Source organism: Neovison vison, chromosome 2, assembly GCF_020171115.1.
Source record: "Neovison vison isolate M4711 chromosome 2, ASM_NN_V1, whole genome shotgun sequence".
Lineage (NCBI taxonomy): Eukaryota > Metazoa > Chordata > Mammalia > Carnivora > Mustelidae > Neogale > Neogale vison.
In genome coordinates, this window is record NC_058092.1 from 80,490,615 (window position 1) to 80,517,813 (window position 27,199).

The 27,199-nt window shown below is 34.9% G+C and overlaps 1 protein-coding gene across 2 annotated transcripts in view; it reads right to left on the reverse strand.

Annotated features, from left to right (window-relative positions):
* Window positions 1–27,199, reverse strand: part of ARHGAP29 (Rho GTPase activating protein 29) — a 62,922-nt gene that overhangs the window by 11,372 nt on the left and 24,351 nt on the right. For both annotated transcript variants that reach the window (XM_044238717.1, XM_044238718.1), the window contains 15 exons: window positions 25,528–25,624; window positions 25,074–25,146; window positions 22,529–22,577; window positions 21,904–22,041; window positions 20,965–21,029; window positions 20,438–20,548; window positions 20,040–20,120; window positions 19,650–19,838; window positions 18,779–18,916; window positions 5,464–5,621; window positions 4,786–4,925; window positions 4,405–4,509; window positions 2,057–2,155; window positions 891–1,030; window positions 425–613 (listed from right to left, as the gene is read on the reverse strand). In XM_044238717.1, coding sequence (XP_044094652.1) covers window positions 425–613; window positions 891–1,030; window positions 2,057–2,155; window positions 4,405–4,509; window positions 4,786–4,925; window positions 5,464–5,621; window positions 18,779–18,916; window positions 19,650–19,838; window positions 20,040–20,120; window positions 20,438–20,548; window positions 20,965–21,029; window positions 21,904–22,041; window positions 22,529–22,577; window positions 25,074–25,146; window positions 25,528–25,624 — 1,772 coding nt within the window. The remainder of the gene's footprint in view (window positions 1–424; window positions 614–890; window positions 1,031–2,056; window positions 2,156–4,404; window positions 4,510–4,785; window positions 4,926–5,463; window positions 5,622–18,778; window positions 18,917–19,649; window positions 19,839–20,039; window positions 20,121–20,437; window positions 20,549–20,964; window positions 21,030–21,903; window positions 22,042–22,528; window positions 22,578–25,073; window positions 25,147–25,527; window positions 25,625–27,199) is intronic.

Genomic DNA, 27,199 nt, shown 5'->3' on the forward strand with positions numbered 1-27,199 from the left:
CTCAGGTCATGATCCCAGAGTCCTGGGATCGAGTCCCACATCGGGCTCCTTGCTCGGCAGGGAGCCTGCTTCTCCCTCTGCTTCTGCTGTCACTCTCTCTGCCTGTGCTCGCCTGCTCACGCTCTCTCTCTCTCTCTCCCTCGCTCTCTCTCTCTGGCAAATAAATAAATAAAATCTTAAAAAAAAATAATTCAGGAAAAAACTAGGGCCAAATGAGGTAATATTTTCTAAATAAATCTGAATAAATTCAGATTTTATTTATTATTTTATTTATTTTGAATAAATTCTTTTAAAGAGACTTTTACTTGTTAAAAATTGAGAGCACTGTTTTCCTTTAAAGGCTCATCATTAGAACAAATCACACGGGCATTTATATTTTTAAACTTAATTTTAAATTAATTGTAAACTTAATTTTACAACGTACCTGTAAACACAAGGCTCTATTTTCAATCTCTGAGGCACATATTTTGAGTACAAAAGGGATGCCATCTGGTTCCTTTTTTGCAACTTGTATGAATTCTGCTCCAAATAAGTGTATTTTCCCTGGAAGTTTCTGATGACCACAAATGATGACTAAGTTTTCCAAACACTTACGGTGACAAACAAGGAGACACTACAAGAAAATGACAGTTAAAAAATGGTTCATTTACCTCAAAACTATGAACAACTGAGCAAACTATAGGTAGAATGGTAACTCAACAAAAATTATTTTAAAAGATATTACTTGTGGTGTCTGAACTATACTTAATAGCTAAATGAATTACAAAACTACACTGTGGTTCAATTTATTAAAAATACTCATGTAAGAGAGCCTAATCAATAAAATTAGTAACAGAAAAGTATAAGGCAAAAAGCATGAAAGAGCTAATGGAATTCCAGAAAGATCTTACCTCTTCACATTCAACACCTTGGAATACTACAATGCCTTCACAATCCCTACATTTTGTGGGGGACCTCAATTTTCGAAACTTGTGAGTGAGAGCTGCCTTTGACATCAATGTTTTCTTAAATGTTCCAAGGGAATTGGGTCCTTGAAACAAAAATAAATTGGTATAAGAATTGTAAGATGACATAACAATTATAACACATGATGCTAAATTCTGAAAAATCTTTAGACTTTGTAACATTCATATGTCACAGGAAGCGATTATTTTGAGTCTGCAACAGCAAAATAGGCATCGAATTTATAGATCTCTTACAAAGTACACGTTTGAGCTGTAAGTAAAAAATCACCAAAAAACCACTAAGATACTTCTAAAATAGGATGGCATAATGTTTTCAACATCAGCAAATCTACACTGTTATTAATATACCCTTTATAGCACCTGGAAGGCTGTTACAGAGGTGGTATTACATTCTTAGAAAATGTCCCTATGAAAGCTTCAAAGAAAACTAGCTGTATGAGACCAGTAAGTGTCACTGTTATTTGCATTAAAGATAAAGTTACTCTTACTCAGAATTCATCATAAAATTAAAGATAATACTAGCTAGTTTTCCATTAGTATCCTACCTGAGGTCAGATGTTCCATATTATTCTAGTAAATGATGCCCAAACAGGTATAAGGGGTTCTCAATGTACAAAACTAATTTATATGAGTCTAATTCAGGTCCTTAAGGTAACTGATTTCTCTCATATCTGTTAACATCCATAACTTTCCTTGTCCTCAAGAACATATTTATTTAATCTTCCTGCCTAACTTCTTGCGCACTATTTCAAGAGACTTTTTCAGAGATTCTCATGCATTGCAACACTTTTAACAGTTAAGTCACTCTATGAGGTTTATAAAAGATCAAACTAACTAGCCTATTTTTGCACCCTGCTAATACATTTTAGATCTAGTAGTTTTGTTACTTATTCTTTTATTCTTATTTCTAACATTTCACTAGTGCATTATCAACCCATATTTGTACATAATTTTTGGGATAGATTTAAGTCAATATAATGTCTTTTAATACACAGCAAAGTAATTCTTTAAATTATACTATTTTCCTAATATCATGCAGTGTTGCTGGCTCAAAGGGTTTAGTGGGAACTTGATTCAGGTGAGAGCAATACCAGCTTCTGAGGGGGAAGGTGGTTCTCTTTCATCTAGATCATCTGCAGAAGACATGGTTCCACTGGATGGAGTTCGTGGCAGTTTTCGATGAAAGTCTCCTAAAAGGAAATTGTGACTACAATCACCTGACCGTTCACAGTAGAATTTAAGAAATGGGTAATGACAATATTTTTTGAACAACACAAGTCATACTATTTTGTGGGCTACAATGCAAAAAGCTGTTTCCATTCTCAGACTTTAGATATAGGGAATTCTAATTTTTATTATTAGGAACAAAAGAGAATTCAACCAAACCTGACTTTTCCAAATAAATTTAAAATTGAGGAACCGTACATTCCAATGAGATCTTATTGCCAACTTGTGATAGTTAAGAGATTATATGCTCTACAAGGACAGAGATTCTTTTCTATTCATGTCTTACCATCCACTATCTAACAAAGTGCCTAGCACAATGGTACACTGTCATTAAATGCTTGTTGAATCGAATTACAAATTTTGTAATTACAAATTACAAAAATAATACACAAAAATCTAATGAATACAGCAACACAATGGTAATATTTCAAGTTGAGAGGATGGGAAAGCGGGAAGCAGGAATGAAAATCCCTAGCAGGGAGCTGAGCGCACAGGACACAAGCTGTGGCAGCAAAGGACTCTGCGTGCGTCTCAGAGCCGTCTGACTAGGGCCTGAGGTTCCTCTGCTCCTTGCAGAGCATACAGCCAGGACTCTAGCTATCCAAGTGGAAGATCTCACTTACCTCAAGGCCTTCATGAGCTTAGGGTTGAGAGTTAGAAAAGGTTTTAGAGATGATTTCAACCAACATCTTTCCCTCCAAAAGATTCCTCTTCAAAATATGCTTAAGAGGCTGGCAGTCACCTAGTTTTTGCTCTGAATTGTGCTCTCAGTGACTGAGAAATCATGGGGTGCCACGTTCTACTTAGAACTATTCTAACTGTGAGATGGCCTCCTTGTATTTTTGAGCAGCAACCTGCCTGCCCATGAACCCCAGCCTTTGGTCCCCGTTCTTCCTGAAGAAGAGGAGCACTGTCCTTCAATCCCTTCCCACTCCAGGATGTGAAGATGGCTGTGGTGTTCCCCACTTCCTTCATTCCCAGGTCAGGCCTCCCCAGGTCTTCACCATTTACCATGTAACTAGTTTTCAAATTTTTGTCTTTATCACATGTAGTCTTATGGGATTCCAAATAATTTAGGGCTTGCTCTAGAATGGGTCTTAATTTCTGGGGATAGCTACAACCATCATGTTTTTACAGAGTCAATTACAAACACTCAGCGAAGTATTATTCAGGCTCACAATTTCAGGGTGTCACTTGCACACAACTAGTTTTCAAGGAAGACACAGAGTAAGCCTACAAACCTCACATGCTGCATGGAAGTTATTTCTTACTTTAAATTTCAAGAGATTTATTTATATAAATAAAATTTCTGTAATATATAGAACACTATTTAAAAAGTGCCTTGGACTTTTGAGGCAGGTTATATCCTATAACATATATTCCATAGTGCCAAGGGTCCTAGAAGAAGGGCTGGGAAGAACAGGATTGGAGCAATCTTTGGTAGAAGAGTGGAGGAGAAAGAATGTCTAAGGAAGAATCTCATGGGTCCAAATGCTACCTTCTTTCCCTGCTAGCTATATTACCTATGGCAAGTCATCCTCTTTGAAGCCACTAAGGAGAAGTCAACACATCTATCCTGCCTCTCTAAGGAGCATTGGACTCTCCTTATCAAAGTGCCTTTTAAAGGTACTTTTTAAAAACTGAGTTAAGTAATCACAGGCACAAAATTGGTGTTAACTGTATTGTTCACCAAAGCAATTAGCTACAAAACAATCTAAAATGTATAGTTATGTTCACAGAATGGAATACTATATAGATTATAAGTATAAAATAAAGATATATAAGGACAGCTATTCACATCAACATGGATCTAAAAAAAACATGAGAAGTCACACAAAAAATGGCATATATAATTCCATCTGTATAACATTCCAAAGAGGGCAAAGCTCAAGTAGATACAGGTAGTAAAACATTTAAAATAGCTAGAGAATGACTGAAAAAATCCAGGAAGATGGTCTGTTCTGGGGCACAGTGGGGTAAGGTTTTCAAGGACGTGTCCACAGGGCCCTGCTAATATACTGATCATGTTTTATTTCTTATAGGCTGGGTGGTGAATATATGAGGGTTTGTCTTAATTTTCTTTAAACTGCATGTGTATATGTATATACTCCTCTCTAGGAGACAGTTGATTAAAAAAATCAGGTGGTTAAAATATATCCCCCAAAAGGAATATGTCATTGAATTTTCTCTGCTAGACTTAAATGCTATGTACCTGGACTTATAGATTCAGAATCCAGAGATCTAGATTCACTGCTTCCTCCAGTGCTCTCAGAGTCACTAAACATCCCAAATGTCCATGACCTTATAAAAGAAGGACCTTTAAGAAAAGAATATTTAAAGTCAAACTTGGCTACAGACAGATTTCATGAGGTGAAATACTGACATTACATAAAATGAGACAAGTCAAATTTCTGTACAGTGATCAAATAGTCAACTTTAAGACAGGCACAGTGCTTACAACTGTGAATAAGGCCTCATGAAGTTTTAATTCAAGGCCTGATTTTTAAATTCCAGAGTTGCAACTCATTTAATAATCCCATTTAAACAACTTGATCTTCCATAAATCAGAGCTCTCTTTAATGTGAAATTCTACCTGTTACATCAGCACTATTGGAGCATCTGTCCTCTTCAATCTTACTAGAACTGTCAGGAAGGCGCACTACATCCTCTAACGAGTCGGTAGGTCTGTATCCAGAAGTGTGGGGACTATTTGTTAGTGGTTTATTTATATTCCTAAGAAAAACCCAAATAAAACTCATCATTTAGAAGAATGACTAATACCCAGACTATTTTATTCTATTTTCAGAAAAATCTGCTACTTTAATGAACAGAGTAATTAAATATTAAAAATAAATCTTATATGGTTCAACTTCTTAGAGAAGATGTGAACAAAATTTATTAATCATTTGAACTTATTACAGCCAAAACATGGAAAAGAGTAGCAAAAGTATGGTCAATAATTCATGTCATGGTTAAACTTTTCTAGTATAACGTCTATAGAAAATGTAGGTTGTTAAATATGTAGACATTCAAAATAGATATGAATATGATTTGCCATTCTCAAAGGATTTCTAAATCTCAAAGAACTGAGCTCTGTGTCAAAATGAAAAGCTTTACTCTTAAGTGAGTCACATCTGAATATAAAATGAGTTCAGAAAGTTTTAAAGTCAATTCTGCCAATGTTAGAAAAGACACCACCTACTATCAGATAGGAACTTAGCAATAAAGGTTTTATCTTTTGAGATAATTTCATCTACACATTAATTCTTACCCATCAACTTTTTCTTCTTCAGTTGCATTTGTGGCCTTGACGAACTCACTGTACTCTTGACCTGGGTCATAGAGTTTAGCACTATCACAGAGAGACTGTAAATTGTTTGCAAGGGAGGCTGCCTGAAGGTGTTGCATCTGGAAGAGGTTAACTGTCACCTATGGTCACAGACAGAGACAAAAGGCAAAATAACTTCCACTATACAGAACACTATATAAAGACATATTGATTTCGAAAGAAAAAAGGCCATACAGTGAAGCACAGAACAATGAATATCACCACAATCATACCAGGTTGCCTGGCTTTGTGCAAGGTCTAGATTAGGTCTAGATCTAGAAAAAAACAAACAAACAAACAAGAGTTGTAATTCACTATCTAGGAGCAATCGTTGCCAGCAAAACTGACTGTAAACTGAAAAGTTCAAAAATACATTCCCTTGTCCTACTGGTTCATAATATTAGGAGACAGATGTGTTTTGAGGATCCCCAGCTCCATATGCTGATGGTCTGACTGCAACAGTATAAACTCTTAAGTGAGAAACATAAGGGAAAAGGTTTCAATCAGAGCATAATTATTTTGACTTTTACTTTTTCAATCCTATTAAAAAATGCTTTCCAATTATAATGTATCCTAAGGAACTCAGCTTTAATAACTAGGCATTATCTTGAATCTATCCAAAATATATTATCCCACTGAGTTTCTACAAATGCCTACATATACTACTATTCCTACTACTCATAGTAATAGTAGCAATTTTTAACAGCCAGCAAGTGCCTGCAAACGTGCCAAATCCATTCAGAGAGTTGTACACGAATGAACTAATTTAGTGTTCTCAGAAACCCAGTCTTTGAGTATATTTTGGCAAATAAACAGATGAGATCCCAGTCCTCACAAAATTTATGTTCTCCTGAAGGTGAAGTAAAAGAGAGGGTAAATAGATTCTGTAGATAAGATAATTTCTGGTATTGAAAACTTCTATAAATACTATATAAGACTGTCAAATTATGGAATATGTGCTGGGATGCATTTGCAGAGTGGCACTTCTGATACGGCAGGTTAGTCAAGCCTCTCTGAGTAGGTCACACCTGAACTGAGACCTGATGTAAGAAAGAGCCAATGGAAAGTTTCAGGGAGAAGCCCAATCCAGAAAAAAGGAAGAGGTAGCACGGAGACCCCAGAGCAAAAGTGACTGAGAAAGAGCTTGCCATGCTCAAGAAACACTTGAAAGGTCAATATGGCGGAACCCTTGTCCAAAGAGGTAAAGTTTCGGTTGGAGATGATACCAGAAAGAGGAGGCATTTAAACAGAAGTAAGGAGTCTGAATTTAAGTACAATGGGAAGCCAATGGAGGGTTTTAAAGGGTGTTAAAGAGCTATCACAGAATTCATGTTATAAAATGCCACTCTGGCTTCCAGGTGAGCAATGTGAATAAATGCCAAATTTCAATCGGCTTAATATTATTTCAAAGACTGCCATGTTTCCTCTTCATTTCTCTTGTTACACCACATAATCTGCTGAACTTCTGATTGACCTCTGAGACCTTTCCAAGGTAGACAGGCATTCCCAAAGGATAAATAAGACTCAGCATAAGTAGTATTTGAAAAGTGCACATAAAAGAATAGCTTGTGTGTGTTATAACTCTCTCAAGGAACAAAGGAAATTCAAATGGCAGATGGTAAAGTTTAAGTTCTGCAACTGGCTATGATGAGAAAATTCTCCAGTTAATGGTAAACTGAACTTAATCTCTTGATCCTAAAGGTAACTGTACATTTTTTGTACTTTTTAATAAGCTTTATGAATCTAGTTAAAAACACCAATAATTTAAAAAGCCAAATGAATATACTGGCATAATCAATTCATCTGCTGAATGTTTGTTTCTGGGTACTTATTAAAAATAAAGACTTAAAGGAGTTATATATACAGGTAGTTCAATCTTAAAATCTATTTTCCCTAAATTATTCAGCCTTCTCACTTACCTAACAGAAACAGTAAAGAGTGAACCCCCATAGGGTAGATCCTGCAGGACTTGCTGGGGATCTTACCTGGGGTGGCTCACAGGTACCTCAAAAATCATCCTGCCTCTAGATTTTTTTGTGCCCCAATCCGCAACCTGAGTCAGGAACTTAGACTTTTCTTCTAGTCCTCTAGTTAGTACAGTGACCTTAGTGCCTCCTAAAGGGGAAATGACCAAATGTATAGTAATAGAAAGTGTGATTAGCCAATATCATACTGTAATTCTGTTTGTTTTCTGGAACTGTTCCCTCTAGCACACAGGACTTCAAACTAGATCTATCCCCAGCTTTCATCACCTACAGCAAAATTTTAGTTCCTCCAATGGCACTTGGATTAGTACAAATATTTATGATAGCTGTTCAGAGAGAATTTGAATTTCAAATAATGGGGAAAGTTTCTTTCATTTAAAATAGCAATAATCTAAAATAAATTCGGCTCAGTAAAATTCTCTATCCTATATTATTTTAAAGATAAACTTTTTTTTTAATGTACTCTAAAACAAAACAAAACTCTTGCTCTAATTCTTCCCATTTTTCAAAGCCCATTGATTTGGTTAGGTCTTTAGTGACTGGCCTGGTCATTTCTTCTTCCTCTCAGTAATATAATTAAAATCTTTATCCCTGACCCTTCAATATTTCATAATTCAAGACAATTTAAGATATTCAGAAGTAATCCTCAATGTCCATGATATAACTTACAATTTTCCTAGGATATAAATGTGATATGTGTATCTTCCAGAAAATAGTGAGAGAACCTGAGTGTCTAAAATCTTTGTACCTCAAATAATTTTGCTTTTTCAACAATCACATATGTGATATGTCCTAGAGTGAAAATAAAAATTTTTTAAAAACAATTTGAGATGTTGAAAATAAGTCACCAAAACCCCTAAGTTCTGCTTTTGATGGAGAAGAAAACATAAAGAAGGGCACCTGGATGGCTCAGTCCATTAAATGTCTGCCTTTGGCTCAGGTTATGACCTTAGGGTCCTAGAGCCGACTCCCGCATTGGGTTCCCTGCTCAGTAGGGAGTCTGCTTGTCCCTCTCCTCTGCCTGCTGCTCCCCCTGCTTTTGCTCTCTCCCAGATAAATAAATAAGTTTTAAAAATCTTATATAAAAAGAAAACTTAAAGAAATCTGAGAAAGTCATTGTTCTTACCTAGAAAAGAATATCTATATTCAAGAAATGAAATGTTGGATTTGGTATCTGTTTGGATCTGCATGTGAATAAATACTAGACAGAACAACCAAACTTAATTAAATTGGTTCAAAATGATATGAACTTTTAGCTAATATGAACTTTTATTCACAAATACATACACAGAGCACCTCTATTAGCTGTCTCTATACATTACACACTGTACAGATTTTCATAAGTTTGGGGATTTGTCCAAGTTTGAGCAACCTTAACCTCAAAGTCTATTTCATACACTGATAGGTATTACTCTCCAATTTTTCAGATGTGTTCATTCTCTCTTCCTAAGTATATGTTAATCTGCTTGAAAGCAGGTATCTGTCTTACATTTATCTACACAGTGGGCATCAATAAATATATATACGTTACATACAAAATAAGTAACCCCTTATTTCTATCACATCAAATTAAAGGAAATCATAATTACTGGATCACCAAACAGCATCATTTTAAAGAGGTATGTAGGCAAGATTATACCTTGTAAGAGAGCTTAAAACCATGTTATATGAAAAAAAAAATCAGATTTGGGGGTGTGTAATCTGAAAAAAACATTCAGGAAAGGAAGTTAATAATTGTCTTTAAACAGTTAAAGTGTTATTTTATAGAAAAGGGATTATAGGAATATGGTATAACTTGAAAGGTCTACAAGAAACAGATTTCCTTTTAGCTCAATATAAAACTTATATTAATTTTGGAGTTGTCACACACAGGCTAAATAATCATTTGGCAAGACAGCACGGTATTTAAGAGCACAGGTTCTGAAGTCATTCAATCAAGTTCTACCCTAGCTTTATAATTTAAATGCTGGGTGACCTTGATCAAGTTATTTGTAACTTCTCTAAGCAAATCCTTCATAAAAAGCTAATGTGCAAATAAATCATGTGGGGGATTCTTGTTAAAAATGTGGATTCTGATTCCAAAAGTCTGAGTTGAAACCCAAGATTCTGCATTCCTCATAGGCTCCCAACGTAAGGATAATGTGTCAGGCCCAAGGACCATGTTTTGAGAAGACAGGTTTTCTAAACTTTAGTTTCTTTACCAATAAGATGGAGCTAAAAACAGTTATATTTACCTAATGGGATTGTGTGAGAATGAAATGAGTTAATGTAGGCAAAGATCTTTTTTTTTTTTTTTTTTTAAGTTTTTCTTTATTTATCTGACAGAGATCACAAGTAGGCAGAGAGGCAGGAGAGAGAGAGGAGGAAGCATGCTCCCTGCAGAGCAGAGAGCCCGATGCGGGGCTCGATCCCAGAACCCTGGGATCATGACCCGAACCGAAGGCAGAGGCTTAACCCACTGAGCCACCCAGGCGCCCCATGTAGGCAAAGATCTTAATACACTGGCAAGTACATATCAATCTTAGCTCTCATGAGCTATTGTCTGAGGTGAAAAGGGCTTGTCAAATGTAAAGGTTGGCCTAAGTAACTCATAATGTAACTTTGAATCCTGGGATCTTTTTTATAATTCTTTTAAATCATTTTGCTAAAATTGGCTCTTTAAATTAATCACACATTAATCAGAATTTGGTAAACAAATGAGATACAATTTTAAATACTTAGAAACATTTTATGGATACTTTCTGATTCAAATGGAATAGGCTTACCCACCTCCCCGCCTGCCGTTTCCCACTGAATTCTCAACTTTCTGAGAACTCTGGAAAATAAATGGCAGCAGGCAGATTGTGGAAAGAAACAACAAACTGAGGTATGAGCAATCCAGGGGTATGCTTCCTGTTATTTCTTTTCCTACTGTTTCCCAGGAATACTGAACTCCTATTCAAAGACATGTGACTGAAAGAGTTTGGGCAGGGGGGACTCTCTGGTGTCTTTTCTCTGTTTATTTTCTCTTGTCCTTCAGCCCCAAAGCAAGTCCCAGGCACTAAACTGTGGTGCTGTGGCACTGATGGCAGTAGCAGCCAAATAGACATCTATAACTTTGAGGGTAATTCTTCTCTAGGACCAGATGAACTGGATCTAAAGAGTGAGGGGTCTGAAATTCCTATTGTTTTATGTCTTTATCCTTTCCTTCCTTGGCCCTCAATAGCAGCAAAGTAGGTTAGCTAAGTTTCACAGCTAGAAGACTTGGAAGGGACTCCTTAGGAGCTGTAGAGTGAACATAACTCGATCAAATGCCTGCTAAAATTTTTTAAAAAATCAGTATTCAGTATAGGTTAGAAAGACGACCCTGAGTCATAAAAAGTAATACAGAAAAGTCCAGAATACCATCCAAAATTACTTGCTACATGATGGACCAGGAAATCTCATCAACATGCAAGAGAAAAGACAATAAACAGACACTAACCCTGAGATGACTCACCTTTTTGGATTATCGGATAAAGACTTTTAAAGCAACTATTATGACAGTCTAAATACGTAAGAGCAAATAATCTTAAAACATGGGAAGACTGAAGTCTAAGCACAGAAATGGAAGATATAAAAAAGAAACAGAAAAATAAAATATCTCTAACAGAAAAATTTACTGTTTTGACTGTATAGGATTGATTTGGTTAGGTCTTTAGTGACTGGCCTGGTCATTTCTTCTTCCTCTACCTTCTACCTCTTAGAGGTAACAAAGGAAAGACAGTGAACTTGAAGACAGATCAATAGAACAACAATCAAGATAAAAGATTAAGGGGGGGGGAAGACACCTCCCTCACCAACCCGTAGAGAAAAAACAAAGGTCTAAAATTTGAGTCACTGGAGTCTTAGAGCAACAGGACAGAGTGCTATAAAAAATTTTTGAAGAAACAATGGCTGAAAACTTCCCAAATATTACAAGAGTCAAACCTGCAGATTTAAGCAGCTCAGGGAACCCCAAGCAATAAATTCAACAAAATTCACACCCAAGTAAACTATAAACTATAATCAAAATGTTGAAAATCAAAGACAAAGAAAAAAAATCTTGCAAGCAAAAAACAAAACAAAAAACCAACAACACATTCCACACTGAGGAAGCAAAAATTCAAATGACTATGGATTTCTCATTAGAAACACAGAGGCCAGAAGGACATTTTTAAAGTGTTGAAGAAAAGAACAAAATTCTTTATCAAAGGAAAATGTCCTTCAGGAATAAAGATGAAATAAAGACATTCTCAGATGAAATACAGAATTCACAACTAGAAGACCTGCTGTAACTGAAATGCTAAAGGAGATTCTTTTTAAAGATTTTATTTATTTATTTGACAGAGATCACAAGTAGGCAGAGAGGCAGGCAGAGAGAGAGAGAAGGAAGCATGCTCCCCGCTGAGCAGAGAGTCCGATGCGGGACTCGATCCCAGGACCCTGAGATCATGACCTGAGCCGAAGGCAGTGGCTTAACCCACTGAGCCATCCAGGCGCCCCGCTAAAGGAGATTCTTTAGAAAAGAGAGAAACGATATCAAAGGGAAAGAACCTTAGAAATGAAGAGTAGAAACAGCAATAGTAAATATCTGGTAATTTAAAAAGATGACCTCTCTTTTCTAAAACATGTGACTTTTGAAAACAAAAATTTTAAATTGTCTGGTGAGGTTTTCAAGGTATATAGTTAGAACATACACATACCAACTACAACCCAAAACAAGTAAAAATGACTTATATGGTGAGACTATGTGGTTTCTACGTTCCACCTGAAGGGGTAAAATGTTAGTTCTAAATAGGCCAGTGAAAAGTTTTTATAAATATAGCCCTAGTGCAACCATTAAAACAAACAAACAAACAAAAAACCCTGTAAAAAGACATACAGTCAAAAGCCCAGGAAATTAAAATGTCGAAAATAAAATGCAAATAAGCACGTTAGGTAAATTAAAATGTAACTTTAACACATAAATAAAAATAGATTAAATTAAATCTATAATATAAATTACACATAATTCTAAAAAATTATCAAATTATCCAATATAAGACAGCAAAAGGGAAACAAATGAAGGAAAACATAAAGTACAAACAGAAAAAGAGAAAAGTAGGCCTAATTCTGAACATACCTTTTCATTAAATATAAACTGTCTAAATATTTAACTTAAAAGATAGAGATTATCAAAACAGATTTTTAAAAAATCAACATGGAACTATATGTTATATAAGAAATTCACTTTAGGGGCGTGGGTGGCTCAGTGGGTTAAGCCTCTGCCTTTGGCTCAGGTCATGATCTCAGGGTCCTGGGATCAAGCCCCGTTTTGGGCTCTCTGCTCATTGGGGAGTCTGCTTCCTCCCTCTCTCTCTGTCTGCCTCTCTGCCTACCAGTGATCTCTGTCAAGTATATAAAATCTTAAAAAAAAAAAAGGAAATTCACTTTACATATGATGATAACTCAAAGTAGAAGAATGGAAAAAATATACCATAATAAAAATAATAGAAAGAAAACTGAAATAGCTATATCAGTATTAAATAAAGACTAAAAAGCAATAAAAATAGCCAGGATTGAAAAAGACATTTCATAAGGCTAAAGGGATCAATTCACCAAGAATATACAGCAATTATTAATACACAAGCAAATGAGTTTCAAAATTCATAAAACAAAAACTGACAGAATTAAAAATATACACTATGTTGAAGACTTCAGAACTCCTTTCTCTGAATAAACTGTTTACTAGAGGGGAAATGGGTAGAGGGTGGGTTAAATAGGGGAATGGGATTAAGGAATATACTTGTTGTGATGAACAATGGGTGTTGGATGGAAGTGCTGAATCACTGTATTGTACACCTGAAACTGATAATACACTGTATGTTAATTAACTGGAATTTATTTTTTTTTTAAAGATTTTATTTACTTATTTGACAGACAGTGGTCACAAATAGGCAGAGAGGCAGGCAGAGAGAGAGGAAGGGAAGTAGGTTCCCTGGCGAGCAGAGAGTCCGACACGGGGCTCCATCCCAGGACCCTGGGATCATGACCTGAGCGGAAGGCAGAGGCTTTAACCCACTGAGCCACCCAGGTGCCCCATAATTAACTGGAATTTAAATAAAAACTTAAAAGAACTCCTCGTTTCACTTTAGTTGATGGAAGAAAAAAGTAAATCATCAAGGATATAGAAGAAATAAATAGCACCATAAACCAACAATAACCAACTGACATTTACAAAGTACCCCAGCCAACAAGAGCAGACCAGACATTTTAAAAGGATATGCATGGAATGTTCCATGATAGACCATATGCTGAATCACAAAACAAACCAAAACAAAATGAAAATTGAAATTATATAAAATATTTCTCTCATCATAACAGAATTAAACTAGAAATCAGTATCAGGAATTTAACCAGAAAATTCTAAAATACTTGGAAACTGAACAATGAGTTTCTATACTATCCATAGGTCAAAATGAAGTCTCAAGGGAAATTAGGAAATACTTTATATTGTACAAAAACAGAAATATAAAATTCAAAATTTGTGGGATATAGATAAGCAGTACTTAGAGAGAAATTTAAATGATTAAATATTTATATTAAAAAAGCAGGGAGGTCTCGGGGCACCTGGGTGGCTCAGTCGGTGAAGCCTCTGCCTTCAGCTCAGGTCATGATCCCAGGGTCCTGAGATCAAGCCCCACATCACACTTCCTGCTTAGCAAAAGAGTTGGCTTCTCCCTCTCTTTCTGCCCCTGCTTATGGTCTCTTTCTCTCACTCACGCTCTCAAATAAATAAATAAGTAAAATCTTAGGAAAAAAAAGAAAACAAAAAGCAGGGAAGTCTCAATGAACACTCTAAGCTTCCAACATTAAGAAACTAAAAAGAGAAGAAAAATAAACCCAAAGCAAACAGAAATAAATAAAAATTAAAAAATAACAATAGAGAAACCAATGAAAACTAAAAGCTAGTTCTTCAAAAAGGTCAGTAAAATAAATAATAAATCTCTATCTAGCCAGACTAAGCAGAGAGACAAAGAGAGAAGGTACAAATTACCAATATCACAAGTCAAAGAGAGGATATCAGTATAACCTACTGAGTCACTGAAGGATAAAGTAAAACTATGAACAACTCTATGCACATAAACTAGACAACTGGGACGAAGGCCCATGAAAGCCACACCCAAAATTCACCCAAAAAGAAATAATTAGCTCAAATAGGCTTATTCTCAAAAGAAATTCAATACATAGTAAAAATTCTTCCAAAAATGAAAACCCCCAAGCCCAGATGCTTTCACCAGGGAATGCCATCAAACAACTGAAAAAATAACACCAATTTTACACAATCTCTTCCAGAATACTGACAGGAAAGAACACCTCCCCACTCATTTTATAAGGCCAGAATTACCCTGATATTAAGCTGGATAAAGATAGCATAAGGAAAAAAAATAACATACTAATGTCTTATTATTAACAGAGAATAAAAAGAAAAAAATACTCAACAAAATATTAGCAAATCGAATCCAGCAATATATAAAGGAACCAAAAAGCAGCTTATCGAGGAATGCAAGACCAGATTGGCATTCAAACATCAATGCAATCCATCATATTAATAGACTACAAAAGAAAAACTGTATTATCACATCAATTAAATGATGTAAAAAAAATCACTTGATCAATTCAACATCTTTTTTGAAAAAAAGCAGACACAATTATAAGTGTTTACAATAATGTAATTAGTAAAAATTGCATAAATTGTAGTAATATATTATTTGCTCTAAAGATGTTCCTCTATCATATTTAGGTACACATGACATAGTATATAGTATATAAAGGACTAAAGAATATATGTACATATATATTCAGTTATATACTGAAGTAGTTTTGCTAGCTTGTGCTGCAATAACAAACAACCCCAAAGTTCTCAGCAGTGGAAAAAAAAAAACCAACATCTTTATCATAAAACCGTCATCAAACTAGAAAAGGGGGAAATTCCTTATCTGAGAAAGGGCATCATCAAAAAACCTTTAGTTGTCATCATATGTAATGGTGAAAGACTAAGTGCTTTGCTCTTAAAGTCCAGAATAGAACAAACATATCTTCTCTCACCCAATCCTATTCAATAATGAACTGGAAGCTCTACTAAGGTAGAAATAAAAAGAAATAAGAGGAATACAGATTGGAAAGGAAGAAATAAAACTGTCGCTATTTGTAGATAACATGACTTTCTATGTAGAAAACCCCAATGATTCTACCAAAAAAGTTCGAGAACAATTTAGTTTTAGCAAGTTTGCAAGATACAAGATTAACACACAAAAATCACTTGTATTCCTAAATACTAATAACGAACTGAAATCTGAAATTAAAGAAATATGTGTGCACAGATACATGCACATAAATTATATGTGGTATGTATTTATCTATCTATTTATCTATCGATTTATCTATCGATTCACAATAGCTGCCCAAATAAATACATAAATACAGAGGTTTAAATCTAACAAATCATGTGAAAAACTTTTACATTGAAAACTACAAAGTGCTGATTAAAAAAATATCATGTATCTAGAAATCAGTTTGGAGAAATCAGAGGGGGAGACAAACTATGAGAGACTCTGGACTCAGAAACAAACTGAGGGTTTTGGAGGGAAGGGGGGGAGGGGGTTGGGTGAGACTGGTGGTGGTATTATGGAGGGCACATATTGCATGGAGCACTGGGTGTGGTGCATAAAAAATGAATTCTGGAACACTGAAAAGAAATAATGGAGAGACAGACTGTCTTCATGGAGAGACATGTATCTAAAAAATGGAGAGACATACTGTCTTCATGGATTGAACAACTTTCTCTATAGAGTTAAGATGCTACATATGTAGTCAATTCTTCCCATCTGATCTAAGGTTTAACTCAATTTCAATTAGAATGTTTGCAGGATTTGTTTGTAGATACCACAAGTGATTCCAATGCTTTTATGGCCAAAGGATCTTAAATACTCAAAACAATTCTGGAAAAAAAAAGTTGAAAATTCACACTATCTGATTTTAAGACTTGCTATAAAACAGTAATCAACACAGTAGTAGAGTTTAGGCATGACAAGCACATATACCCATGGAACAGAAGAGAAAATCTAGTAATTGACCTATAAAAATATGGTCAATTGATTTTTGACCAAGATGCAAAGACAAATCAATGGAGATGGCACAATGTTTTCAACAAACGGCACTGAAACAAGTGGACACCTGTATTAATAATGTTTTTTATTTTTTGTATTTTATAATGTTTCGACATCTTAAAAAGTTTTCTGGGTGAGGAAAGTCTGCTCCTCCCAGGGCTAACCAATTCTTAGCATAGGGGTGGGCAGTAGTGGGGTAATGTCTTTCATATGCTACCCAAACAACCTCATTATCTAATTCTCACACACCAAGTTGTTACTGTCTCCTGCTCTAAATCATCCCAGGGCCAGGTACTAAGCAAAGAGAGACCATCAAACTAGTCAATCCTATACTGCTTTTCCTGCCCCACCTTGTTTTCCCCTTGGAAACCCCAGTAAGGCTCTGTACTCAGCTTTCCCCTCACTCCTGTCTCTCTTCGCTGAAGAGTACTTTGGTACTTCTTTGGCCCTACATGGTACAGCACATCCCCTTCCCTTGGGAAATATAAGTAAGTGATTCATCTTTCAGTAACATTGACCTCTCCATGTCAGCATTCAGTCACCTCCATAAATTAAAATCCCACAGGCATAATTTTAACACAACATCTATATGCAAAAAATGAACCTTAATGTATACTTCACAACTTATATAAAAACTACATCAAAACAGATCATAATCAGTGTCAAACTATAAAAATTTTAGTAGAAAACATAGAAGTCTTTGTGACTCTGAAACTCTCTTAGAAATAATGTGAAAAGCATGACACATAAAAGAAGAAATTGATAAGTTAGATTCCATCAAAATTATAACCTTTTATTCCCTGAAACAAACTGCTAAAAGAATAAAAAGTTTCAGACTGGAAGACAAAATATGCAAGCTCAATAATAAGGGAACAACTCAGTTTTTAAAAATGGCAAAATACAGACTGCAAATAAGTCCTTGAAAAGATGCTCAATATCATTAGTCACTCCAGAAACACAAATTAAAACAACTGCCACTACACACATATTAGAACAGTTAAAATTTAACAACAACCGACAAGTATTGTCAAGGATGCAGAACAATCAGAACTCTCATATATTACTGGTTAGAATGAAAATGTTATGGCCATTCTGGAAAACAATTTATCAATTTCTTATGAAGTTAAACAGACATTTACCATAACATCCAGTAATCTCACTCCTAGGAGCTTACCCTAGAAATATGAAAACTTATATTCACACAAAAACCTAGAGACAAATATTCATAGCAGTTGAATTATACTCACAATATAATATGTGAATTATATTCACAATCATGCAAAACTGGCAGCAACATAGATGTCTAACTGATGAATGGATAAACACTATGGTACATTCATATAATGGAATACTACTCAGCAATAGAAAGAAATGAACTTTTGATGAAGAATCTCAAAGATATTATGCTGAGTACAAGAAGTCAGTCTCCAAGTCACATAGAATTCCATTTATATAACACTCTGGAAAAGATCAAGCTATAAAGACAGAGAACATACCAACACTTGCCAGGGGCTAGGGGTGGGGAGAGAGTAAACTTTTTTGTAGTGATGGAATTCTTCTGAATCCTGACTGTGATGGTGCTGGCTACACAAATTTATACGTGTTAAAACTTGTGAAATGTACATCAAAAAAAGATATTTTATATATATTTTATATATAAAAATATATTATATTTTATATATAAACTTTTTATACAAGTCATTTTAAAGAGGCAAATGAAAATCTTTGAGGGCAGAATGCTTTTTTTTTTCCTAAATAAATTCCTAGGTTCAATTTTAATATTTAGTTTACTCAAATTCTAAAGAATAGATCTCATAGTGCTGACAGAAGTTTCAACAATCAAATCCATTTTGTCAACCAAGTCAAGAAAGACAGTGGCTTAGAGGCAATTTCAAACTCTCCAGACTTTAATTGGACAAATCACTGATCCACTGGGTGGGGGACCAGAAAAAAAATGTAACTCAAACCAAAACCAGAAAGTCAGTTTTCCAAACTCTAAATGTTTCATTAATTTTAGAAATTAAATCCCCGAAGAATCCTGACTCATCAAGCACCCTTTTCCCTTCTGCAATTGTTTAGACCCTTTTTGCCCCTGGCCTTCCAAATACTGAACAAAATACTTACAGCTTTAAGGGTAAGATCACACTGAAAAACAAGTTTCTGGAGTTGTGTTAAAATTTCTCTTTTGGTATTTTCCAGATCATTTCGTCTCTCTTCAACATTTGTCACACAAACTTTGTAGAGTTCATTTGCTTCTTCTACCTTCAAGAATATCACAGAAAAAAAATAACACTGATCACTAGAATTTATATTCTAAAACAAATACTTATTATAATAAAACTCAATGGAAATAAATGAAAAGACCTTTTGCATAAAAATTAACTAGTCCATTTTAAATAGAATATTTCTAAAGATAACAATCTGTTCTGGTCAGCGACTCAAAGGCATAGTCAAGTAGGATAGTCAAGTTGGATTTACAATTAGTATACTGTCCACAAAATGAATGTCTTTTCTACTTATCATTTTCTATATAATCTTACAGGTTTCATCAAATTATATTTCAAAATAAGCAATATAAAGCTCCAGCCTAGCTTTGCTATCAGGTACTAGAACTAGCACACACATACATCCAGTTGCCTAAAAAGTGAACTTCCTGAACAATGAAGTAAAAAATATTAAACTACTGCCTTCTCTAAGATACTTTTTCAGAAACAAAATCAAATATTTTAAAGATAAGCAAAAATCTCTTAGCATACTGGTTCTCAAAGTGTGGATCCCGATCACCAACAGCAGCAGCAGCACCTGGAAACCTGTTAGAAGCACAGGCTGTTTGGGGCCAGCCCTGGAGCAACTGAATCTGATATACTGGATGTGTGGCCCAGTAACCTGTCTTAACAAGCCGTCCAGGCAATCCTGATGCATACTAACACTTGAGAACGAAAGCCTTCACAGATTATTGCTAATTCAACTTGCAAATAACAACAAAGATAATTACTTTTTGAAGAGCCTCCTCTTCCAACCTTCGCTTTTTTTCTAGCTGCTTGTTGAGATTTTTTACCGATCCACCACTTGAGCACAGATGCTCCTCTTCTGCACGAAACATGGAAGATTTTGCCTTTTCATACTCATCTTGACGTTGCATACATAACAATTTTGCCTTTTTAAGAGCAGTCTCTGTTTCCAGCTATATGGGGGGAAAAAGTATTAAATACAGAATAAGAAACAAACCCTAATGTATAAGTTTCATTAGCATATTCAACAAAATAGTTAAAATAGCATTTTAGAAAAACTACAAAGGAATGCATCTCCAGGGTGGATGCTTACATACTAGAGATGATTTCAGATGTTCGCAAGCAGGTAAATGAAACTCCATTATAATACTCACCAACTTATTTTGTTCCTGTTTCCAAAGTTCTTTTATTTCTTTCCTTTGTTTTTCCATTTCATTTTTCCTCCCAAGTAGAGGCTGTCAAGGGTATTTTAAAACAAGAAAAAAAAAAAAAGCTGTTTTCTAAAGCTATGCTGTTATTTAAAAAAAGAAAAAAAAAGTGTATTATACATAGAAATTTTTTTTTTTTAAAGATTTTATTTATTTATTTGAGAGAGAGAGACAGTGAGAGAGAGCACGAGCGAGGAGAAGGTCAGAGAGCAAAGCAGACTCCCCATGGAGCTGGGAGCCCGATGCGGGACTCGATCCCGGGACTCCAGGATCACGCCCTGAGCCGAAGGCAGTCGTCCAACCAACTGAGCCACCCAGGCGTCCCTATACATAGAAATTTTTACCTGCACAAATTTGTTGGCTTGGAGAGCTGCAATTGTTTGTTGTAAAAGGCGACTGTTCTTTATATCATTAAGAAGGGCACTGGTAAACAGACTCTGCAGTGGCATAAACTCCTAGAATTTAAAATAGAAAAATAAATTATTCAATGGAAATAGTACTAGAGTTCTAGAACCCCCCAACTATTCTCTTCAGAGGGAGAAATTTTAAGTTTAGACATTTTTCTGCAGACAGATGACTAGTCATAAAGATGACTATATGAGAAAGATACTGAAGAATATTAATTATAAAACTAGGTAGGCGAGACTAGTGGCTAACAAAACAATCAACATTTGTATAAAATTGTGAATACTCCAATTTTTTTCATAATGGGTCTCCACGTTAAGTTTCAAAGGCTTTTATTTCGCCCAGCACTAGCATCTCACTTCTTCCCTGTATTTAGTACACATGTCTCTGACTTCATAAGGCGCTACCATGAGCTCATCCAGCTGACCTCCTGGTCCAATACCCTAGGTGGTCACTGAACACTCACCTGCATCCCAATATTACTTCTAGTTGCCTCTGCCAACTTGACAACGTTTCTAGTGGACTCCAATTCTGAAAAGGTCAAAGAAAGCATCAGAAGATAAATTAACTTCTTTTTTCCCTCCATACTCTAAAATTATTTGATTCTAAGTTAAAGAGTGAACACACACTAGCTTACATTATATTATACCATGATTCTCATCCAAAGTGCTCATCAAAACCAACTAGGAAACTTGCAAAATACATTGGCTTCACTTCTCTTGGAGATGGGACCTAGGCCTGTGTACTGCCCTTTTATAAGGTTAGTCAGGTGCTTCTGAAGGGCATCTCTACTTATAGCAAATAATTCTGGTAGAAAGAACACAGGATTTGGGCAAATCCCATATTCTTCCAGTTAGTGCCATATAATCCTACACAAATCTGCTATCTGGCCTTAGGCAAATCACCTGTCTTGTTTGTCTGAGCTGTAAAATGGGAATAGTTCTTTTCTTGCCTTCTTTCCAGGGTTTTGGTAAGGATTAAATGAGGTATAGGATATGAAAGTATTTTGTCAACTGTAAAACACTGGGAAAATACTAGCTATTAAAATATTTCCATGGCCGGTGCTCATACAGCTTATTGTTGCTTTTATTTCTTTTAACCATATTATCTGATTACATTCCTTTTTGCCCACTGGAGTATGACTTCCTTAAAGGCAAAGACAGTATACTATTTGTCTTTGTGTCCCCAGATCAAGTGGTTGGCCTGCAGTAATGTTCAATAAGTACATTTATTGTAAGTAGAGTCTTTCCTATTTTAAGAAGAGAAAATGGACAATGATTTTATTCACTATAATGAAGCAGCTACTAATTTGGAATCATATTAGTCATTGCCTATACAAAATGAATTGCAAACAATCTAGTTCTTACACTCCAAAGTTAATCAGATGCCCCAAAGGGCAACTCACCCAAGTTAAGTTTCTTTTCAACCCATGAAACTATGTTCTTGGTATATTTTGACCATGTTTTGGCATAAGACAAAGCCAATTCTACAGAATCAGTGTTCTTCAATAGCACACTGTCTAGTTCTATAGGAGAAAAATTTCCTGAAAATAAAAACATCAAGTACATATCAAATATCAGCACATAACTCTAAACAAAGCAGCATTCAAATCCTAAGATGTTCTTCAATGAAAACTGTTTAAAAAAAAAATAAAACAAGTGACAAATTTAGAATCAAAGGTCACTGTTTAAACTTAAAATGGTTTCAAATTATATTTTTTATTCTAATATATATTTCTATTATTCATCAAGTTATAAACCCTATGTAATTCTTGATCCATCTCTATATTACCTATCTACTATCTACTCTGGCAGGTCTTTTTTCTGAAGTTTTTATGCAAAATTTTACACAACATTTTGTGTTAAAAATGAATACTTCAGGTTACTAAGCAAGAAGAGATTAAATAATCCAAAACATGTATTGAAAGTAACTGCAGGAAATTGGGGATTGGTTAAAAAAAAGAGAGAGAGAAGAAAGAAAGGAAGGAACTGCAAAAACCTGACTAAGATTGTAAGTACCTCAAGCATTACCTTTTTCGTTGGATGAGTCCACTGATTCCACAGAAACATTTTCAAAAGACTTACAACATGGAAGAAAACAAATTTAAGATTAGAGCAGAAGATAACAGATCTTTGCTTCAGAAAATTTTCACTCTAATTTGTTACTGTGACATAATTCCTGTTAAAGAATTTCAAGTATTTAGAACTCAAAAGGGCCCAAATAATCTATTTAAATGCCACATCTTGTAAGAATTACATACCTTTTTACAATTGCAGTTCTCAAGATTCAAGAATAAATGACCTCATTGTTTACTAACAGCATTAGTTAATAAATACATTTGAAACTCGAAATTCTACAGATTTCAAAAATATTAGTCAGGAAGTTACAGAAACAATCTAAATAGATTTTCACTTACACTGAAGACAAAGACCTGTTTCTTCCAGCCATCTTTTACCATTTTATCATTCGATAAGCATTTCTCTGAAAGTCTAGTGGACAACTTAGTGCAGAACTTTCTATGATGATGGAAATGTTCTGTATCTGCACTGTCCAGCTATTTGAGCATATGAAAAGTGGCTAATGTAATGATGATTATAAAATGAGAAGTATATTTTCAACATTTATTTATTTAATTTATTTATTTGAAAGAGAGAGAGAGAGACAATTAGACAGGGAACACAAGCAGGCAGAGGGGGTGAGGGAGAAGCAGGCTTCCCACTTAGCGGGGAGCCCAATGTAGGGCTTGATCCTAGGACCCTGGGATCATGACCTGAGTTGAAGGCAGACGCTTAAGTACTGAATCACCCAGACACCCCAATTTTATTTATTTTAATTAACTTAAAGAACTACATGTGGTAAGTGACTACCTTACTAGACAGTGCAGGAAAAACATATCTACCAAAATTGTGAGATCTGTTTGGCTGGGCAACACAGACAACACAGGGACTCAATGCAAAAGGAATCAGAGACCTGGGTCTGATGTCCAGCTCTATCACTTAGTAGCTATATGACACTGGACTATATATTTAGGCTTACTTAACTCTGGTTTGCCCTTCTGTAAAAATGGGGATATGAATACTACTTTCATAAGGCTACTTTAAGGCTTAAGATGATATAGGCTTAGCACAGGGCATGGTACATAATAAACACTATTAAATAAATAGAAATTATTATTTAAAGTATTTTTCAAACTCTTCAAACCAAAGGAGCATTATTTATCATGGATTTTGAAAGCTTAATCTCTCAGGTTAATTAAAAATTGTAAAAAGGTAAATAAGGTGCAAAAGAAAAGAAAGGAAAAGTATTTTCCTATTAGGAATTAGTGTGGTATGTGCACACAATAGAGCCAACAGGAACAGGAAATAAGATTCACACCTAAAATTTTAGTTCTTCAGAGCCTTGTCACAGATAAAATGTTATTCCGTCTTCTGAATTAGTAGTATGTTTGAAAAGAAAAAGTTGAAGAGAAATGATAAATAACAAAATATTTAAGGATCTTAAAGTTCTTCATGAAGATTTATACACTATCCTTGATTCGTCAATGGATAACTTCAGAAATAGTCAATTGTTTTCTCAATATTATAGTACATATAACAAATGCTTCAATTAATCATTCATATTTTACATCATTTTAAGAAAGACCTGCAGTTTTTACATTATTTTGATAGAACAGAAATAACTGGCACATTTTCAAATATTTGTCAAACTCCTTTTGGATTTGGAACATCTTTGAAAAGAAACTATTAGTGCATGTCCCTACTGCAGTTTTAAAAATAGCTTGCATTTTCAGTCAAATCAAAATATTACTACTATAATCTTTAAAGCAATATTCTACAAACATTCTTCATGTTCTATTATTTCAGAACAGTTTTTCTTTAAATTGGGAGTCGGAGGGCACCTGGGTGGCTCAGACGGTTAAGTGACTGCCTTTGGCTCAGGTCATGATCCCAGGGAGCTCCTCTTCGGGCTCCCTGCTCAGCTGGGGAAGTCTGCCTCTCCTTTACCCTCTACCTGTCCCCCACCCCTTGCCGCTCATGCTCTCTCTCTTGCTCTTTCTCTCTCAAATATTTAAACAAAATCTTAAAAAAAAAAACATAAACTGGGAACTGGAACTACAATCTTCTGACATACTGCTCTTAGGGAGAATTAAGACCTACAGCCTCTTAATAAATATGTCACAGTAACAAACTATAGGATGTGTGAAAGGATTAACACCCTCTTTACTTCTTGTGTTATTTTTCTAAGTTTCCACCAGTCTTTGAGAACTGTGACAATGTCAGGGAAGAAAAATGGTTAAGAATTACTTACTAAAATTTTGGATCCTATGACATATAGATTCCTTACAGAGGACACCATAAAACTACCAGATATATTCTTTTAAAATGATAACTCCATTCAAAAAAAAAAAAGTATAATTAAATTTTCGCTCCAGAAACTAACCATAAATTATCATATTAAAATGAACTGATCTGTTTTTCTTGCTCAACTCAAAAATTATCAAAGACTAATGTTGAAATTATTGAAATATTAAGTTAAAAATATTAAAGTCTCTGCTTTCACACAAACTTGGCCTACCTTACTTTCTCGAGAAACAGGCAGTCGCAATAATGAATCATTGCCTACATCTCCCATAAGGAAGTTTGTCAAGCTATACAGGGAAGTTAAAAAAAAAAAAAAGAAAGAAAGAAATAGAAATAATAAGACAAGTCATTTCATTGCTCGGTTACAAGCTTCACATTCAACATGTCATCCAGAATACATTTTTTTTAAAAGCAAGAATCTTAGAAATAAACTCTAGGAATCTATTCACATAAACCACATCGTCACTTGCAAATGGATGTTGCTTCCGATCAACTGTACAGACACTGTCAAATACAGTAACAAAACAACAATGAAATAATGAACGTATTCTTTCCAGTATTGTGATAATATTTTGTATTTTAATACTTTACTTTCCATGTATCTACTGAATTATGTAACCTATCTTGAGATACCCAGGCCCAAATTTAAATGACAGTACTCTACTTACATATTCCCAAAGGTAAAGGCCAAGGTCTCAATGGAAGAAAACACTTCTCTGAAGAGATCGTTTTTGTTTTCTTCATTAACTTCTGTGAAGTTCACAGCTACAGGGAAAAATTGGTTACAATAAATGAAGGAGAAAATAATTTAAACTAGATTTATACAAAGTCATTTTATCTCTTAAAATTCACTGTTACTTCTAGAAGCATTAGAAGATTAGGAAACTGAAAAGCCTAATACACAAAACAAATACAATGTTTAAGTTCTTCATTAAAGAAATCATACAAAAGAATTGGCCTGCATACAAGTGGCTGGCATTCCAAACTTACTACTCTGTGCATTACATAATTTGACATATCTAAAAAGTGAAGCAACATGAAATCAATCCGTCTCAGAGTCACAGAGTCCATGTTACATCAGACCTCTCATTAAGAGCACTCGGTGCTATTTTCTCTTGCTTATTGCTTTATGGCATTTGTAAAAATAGTTAAATGCACAATGGCCTACTTTGGTCAAGTGAAATATATTTTTCACTATGAATTACCAATAATTGAAGTCATATACATTTGACATATCATAAATCCTATATACAATATATATCACATATCACATAAACACCCAACGCTTGAGAATACTTAAGCTCCTATTTATAGCTTTATTTCTTACAGGCTCTTGGGCTCTGAGATCCATTTTAATTGATATATTGCTTCTCTCATTTGCCATAGGGATGTCTAACATTTTGTCTAAATGTCTAACATTTTGCTGAAGCAAACTGTAAAATATAACTGAAAAAGTTTTCTTATTTTAATTTCTTCTCTATGCACCTTTGTTAAAAGCCCAGATACAATTTATCAAGAAAAAATATGAAGGTGGAATTGGCAATTTTTTTCAAAGTAACCCCTTCTACTCAGGGTGAATTTAAGGAGCAATTGGCTCCCTGTATCCCATCCTCTGTAGGATCCTTGCCAATAAAGGAAAGGTAGAGAGACCAAGAGAAGAGGAAGCCATCCTTTACTTTAAAACAAGCTGTTCTGAAGTTTAGCTGCACAGCAGAATTACCTAGGGAGTCTTAAAAACAAAAATCTGGGTCTTACCACCAAAAATTCAGATTTCACAAGTCTGGTGGAGCAGAGGTATTTGTTCAAAAGCTCTCCCAGGTGATTCTAGTGTACAGGGTTGAAAATGCTTGCTGGAAAGCAAGAACTCCTAAGCCAGGATGAAGGAAGCCTCAAGCCTCTAAGCCTCATGAAATTACAATCAAGCTTTTATATCGATAAGCATTTGTAGGTATGAAGGGCTAAGAGCCACATCTTTCATCAGATTTTTCTAAATATCACTGATACAAACAAAAAGAAAAACTTTAAGAACCACCATAAATAATTTTAAAGCAAGTTTTGGACTTCTGCTCTGGCCACGATGGAAATACAGGTTTACACGTCTGCCTGAGACAACCGAAAGAAACTCAAACAAAATATAGGAAACAAACATTTTCAAGACATTGGCTATAAGGCAACTAAAGATAAGAACTTTGACAGATAAATGAATACTGTAAGCTCACAAGAGCCCCAGTTTCGTGCCCAAAACCAGAGAGTAGATTCCCCAGTAAAAGAAACCATTATGGATAAAAGTCAATTTGTAACAATGAAGGAGTCAATTTATCAAGAGGACATAAAAAATCT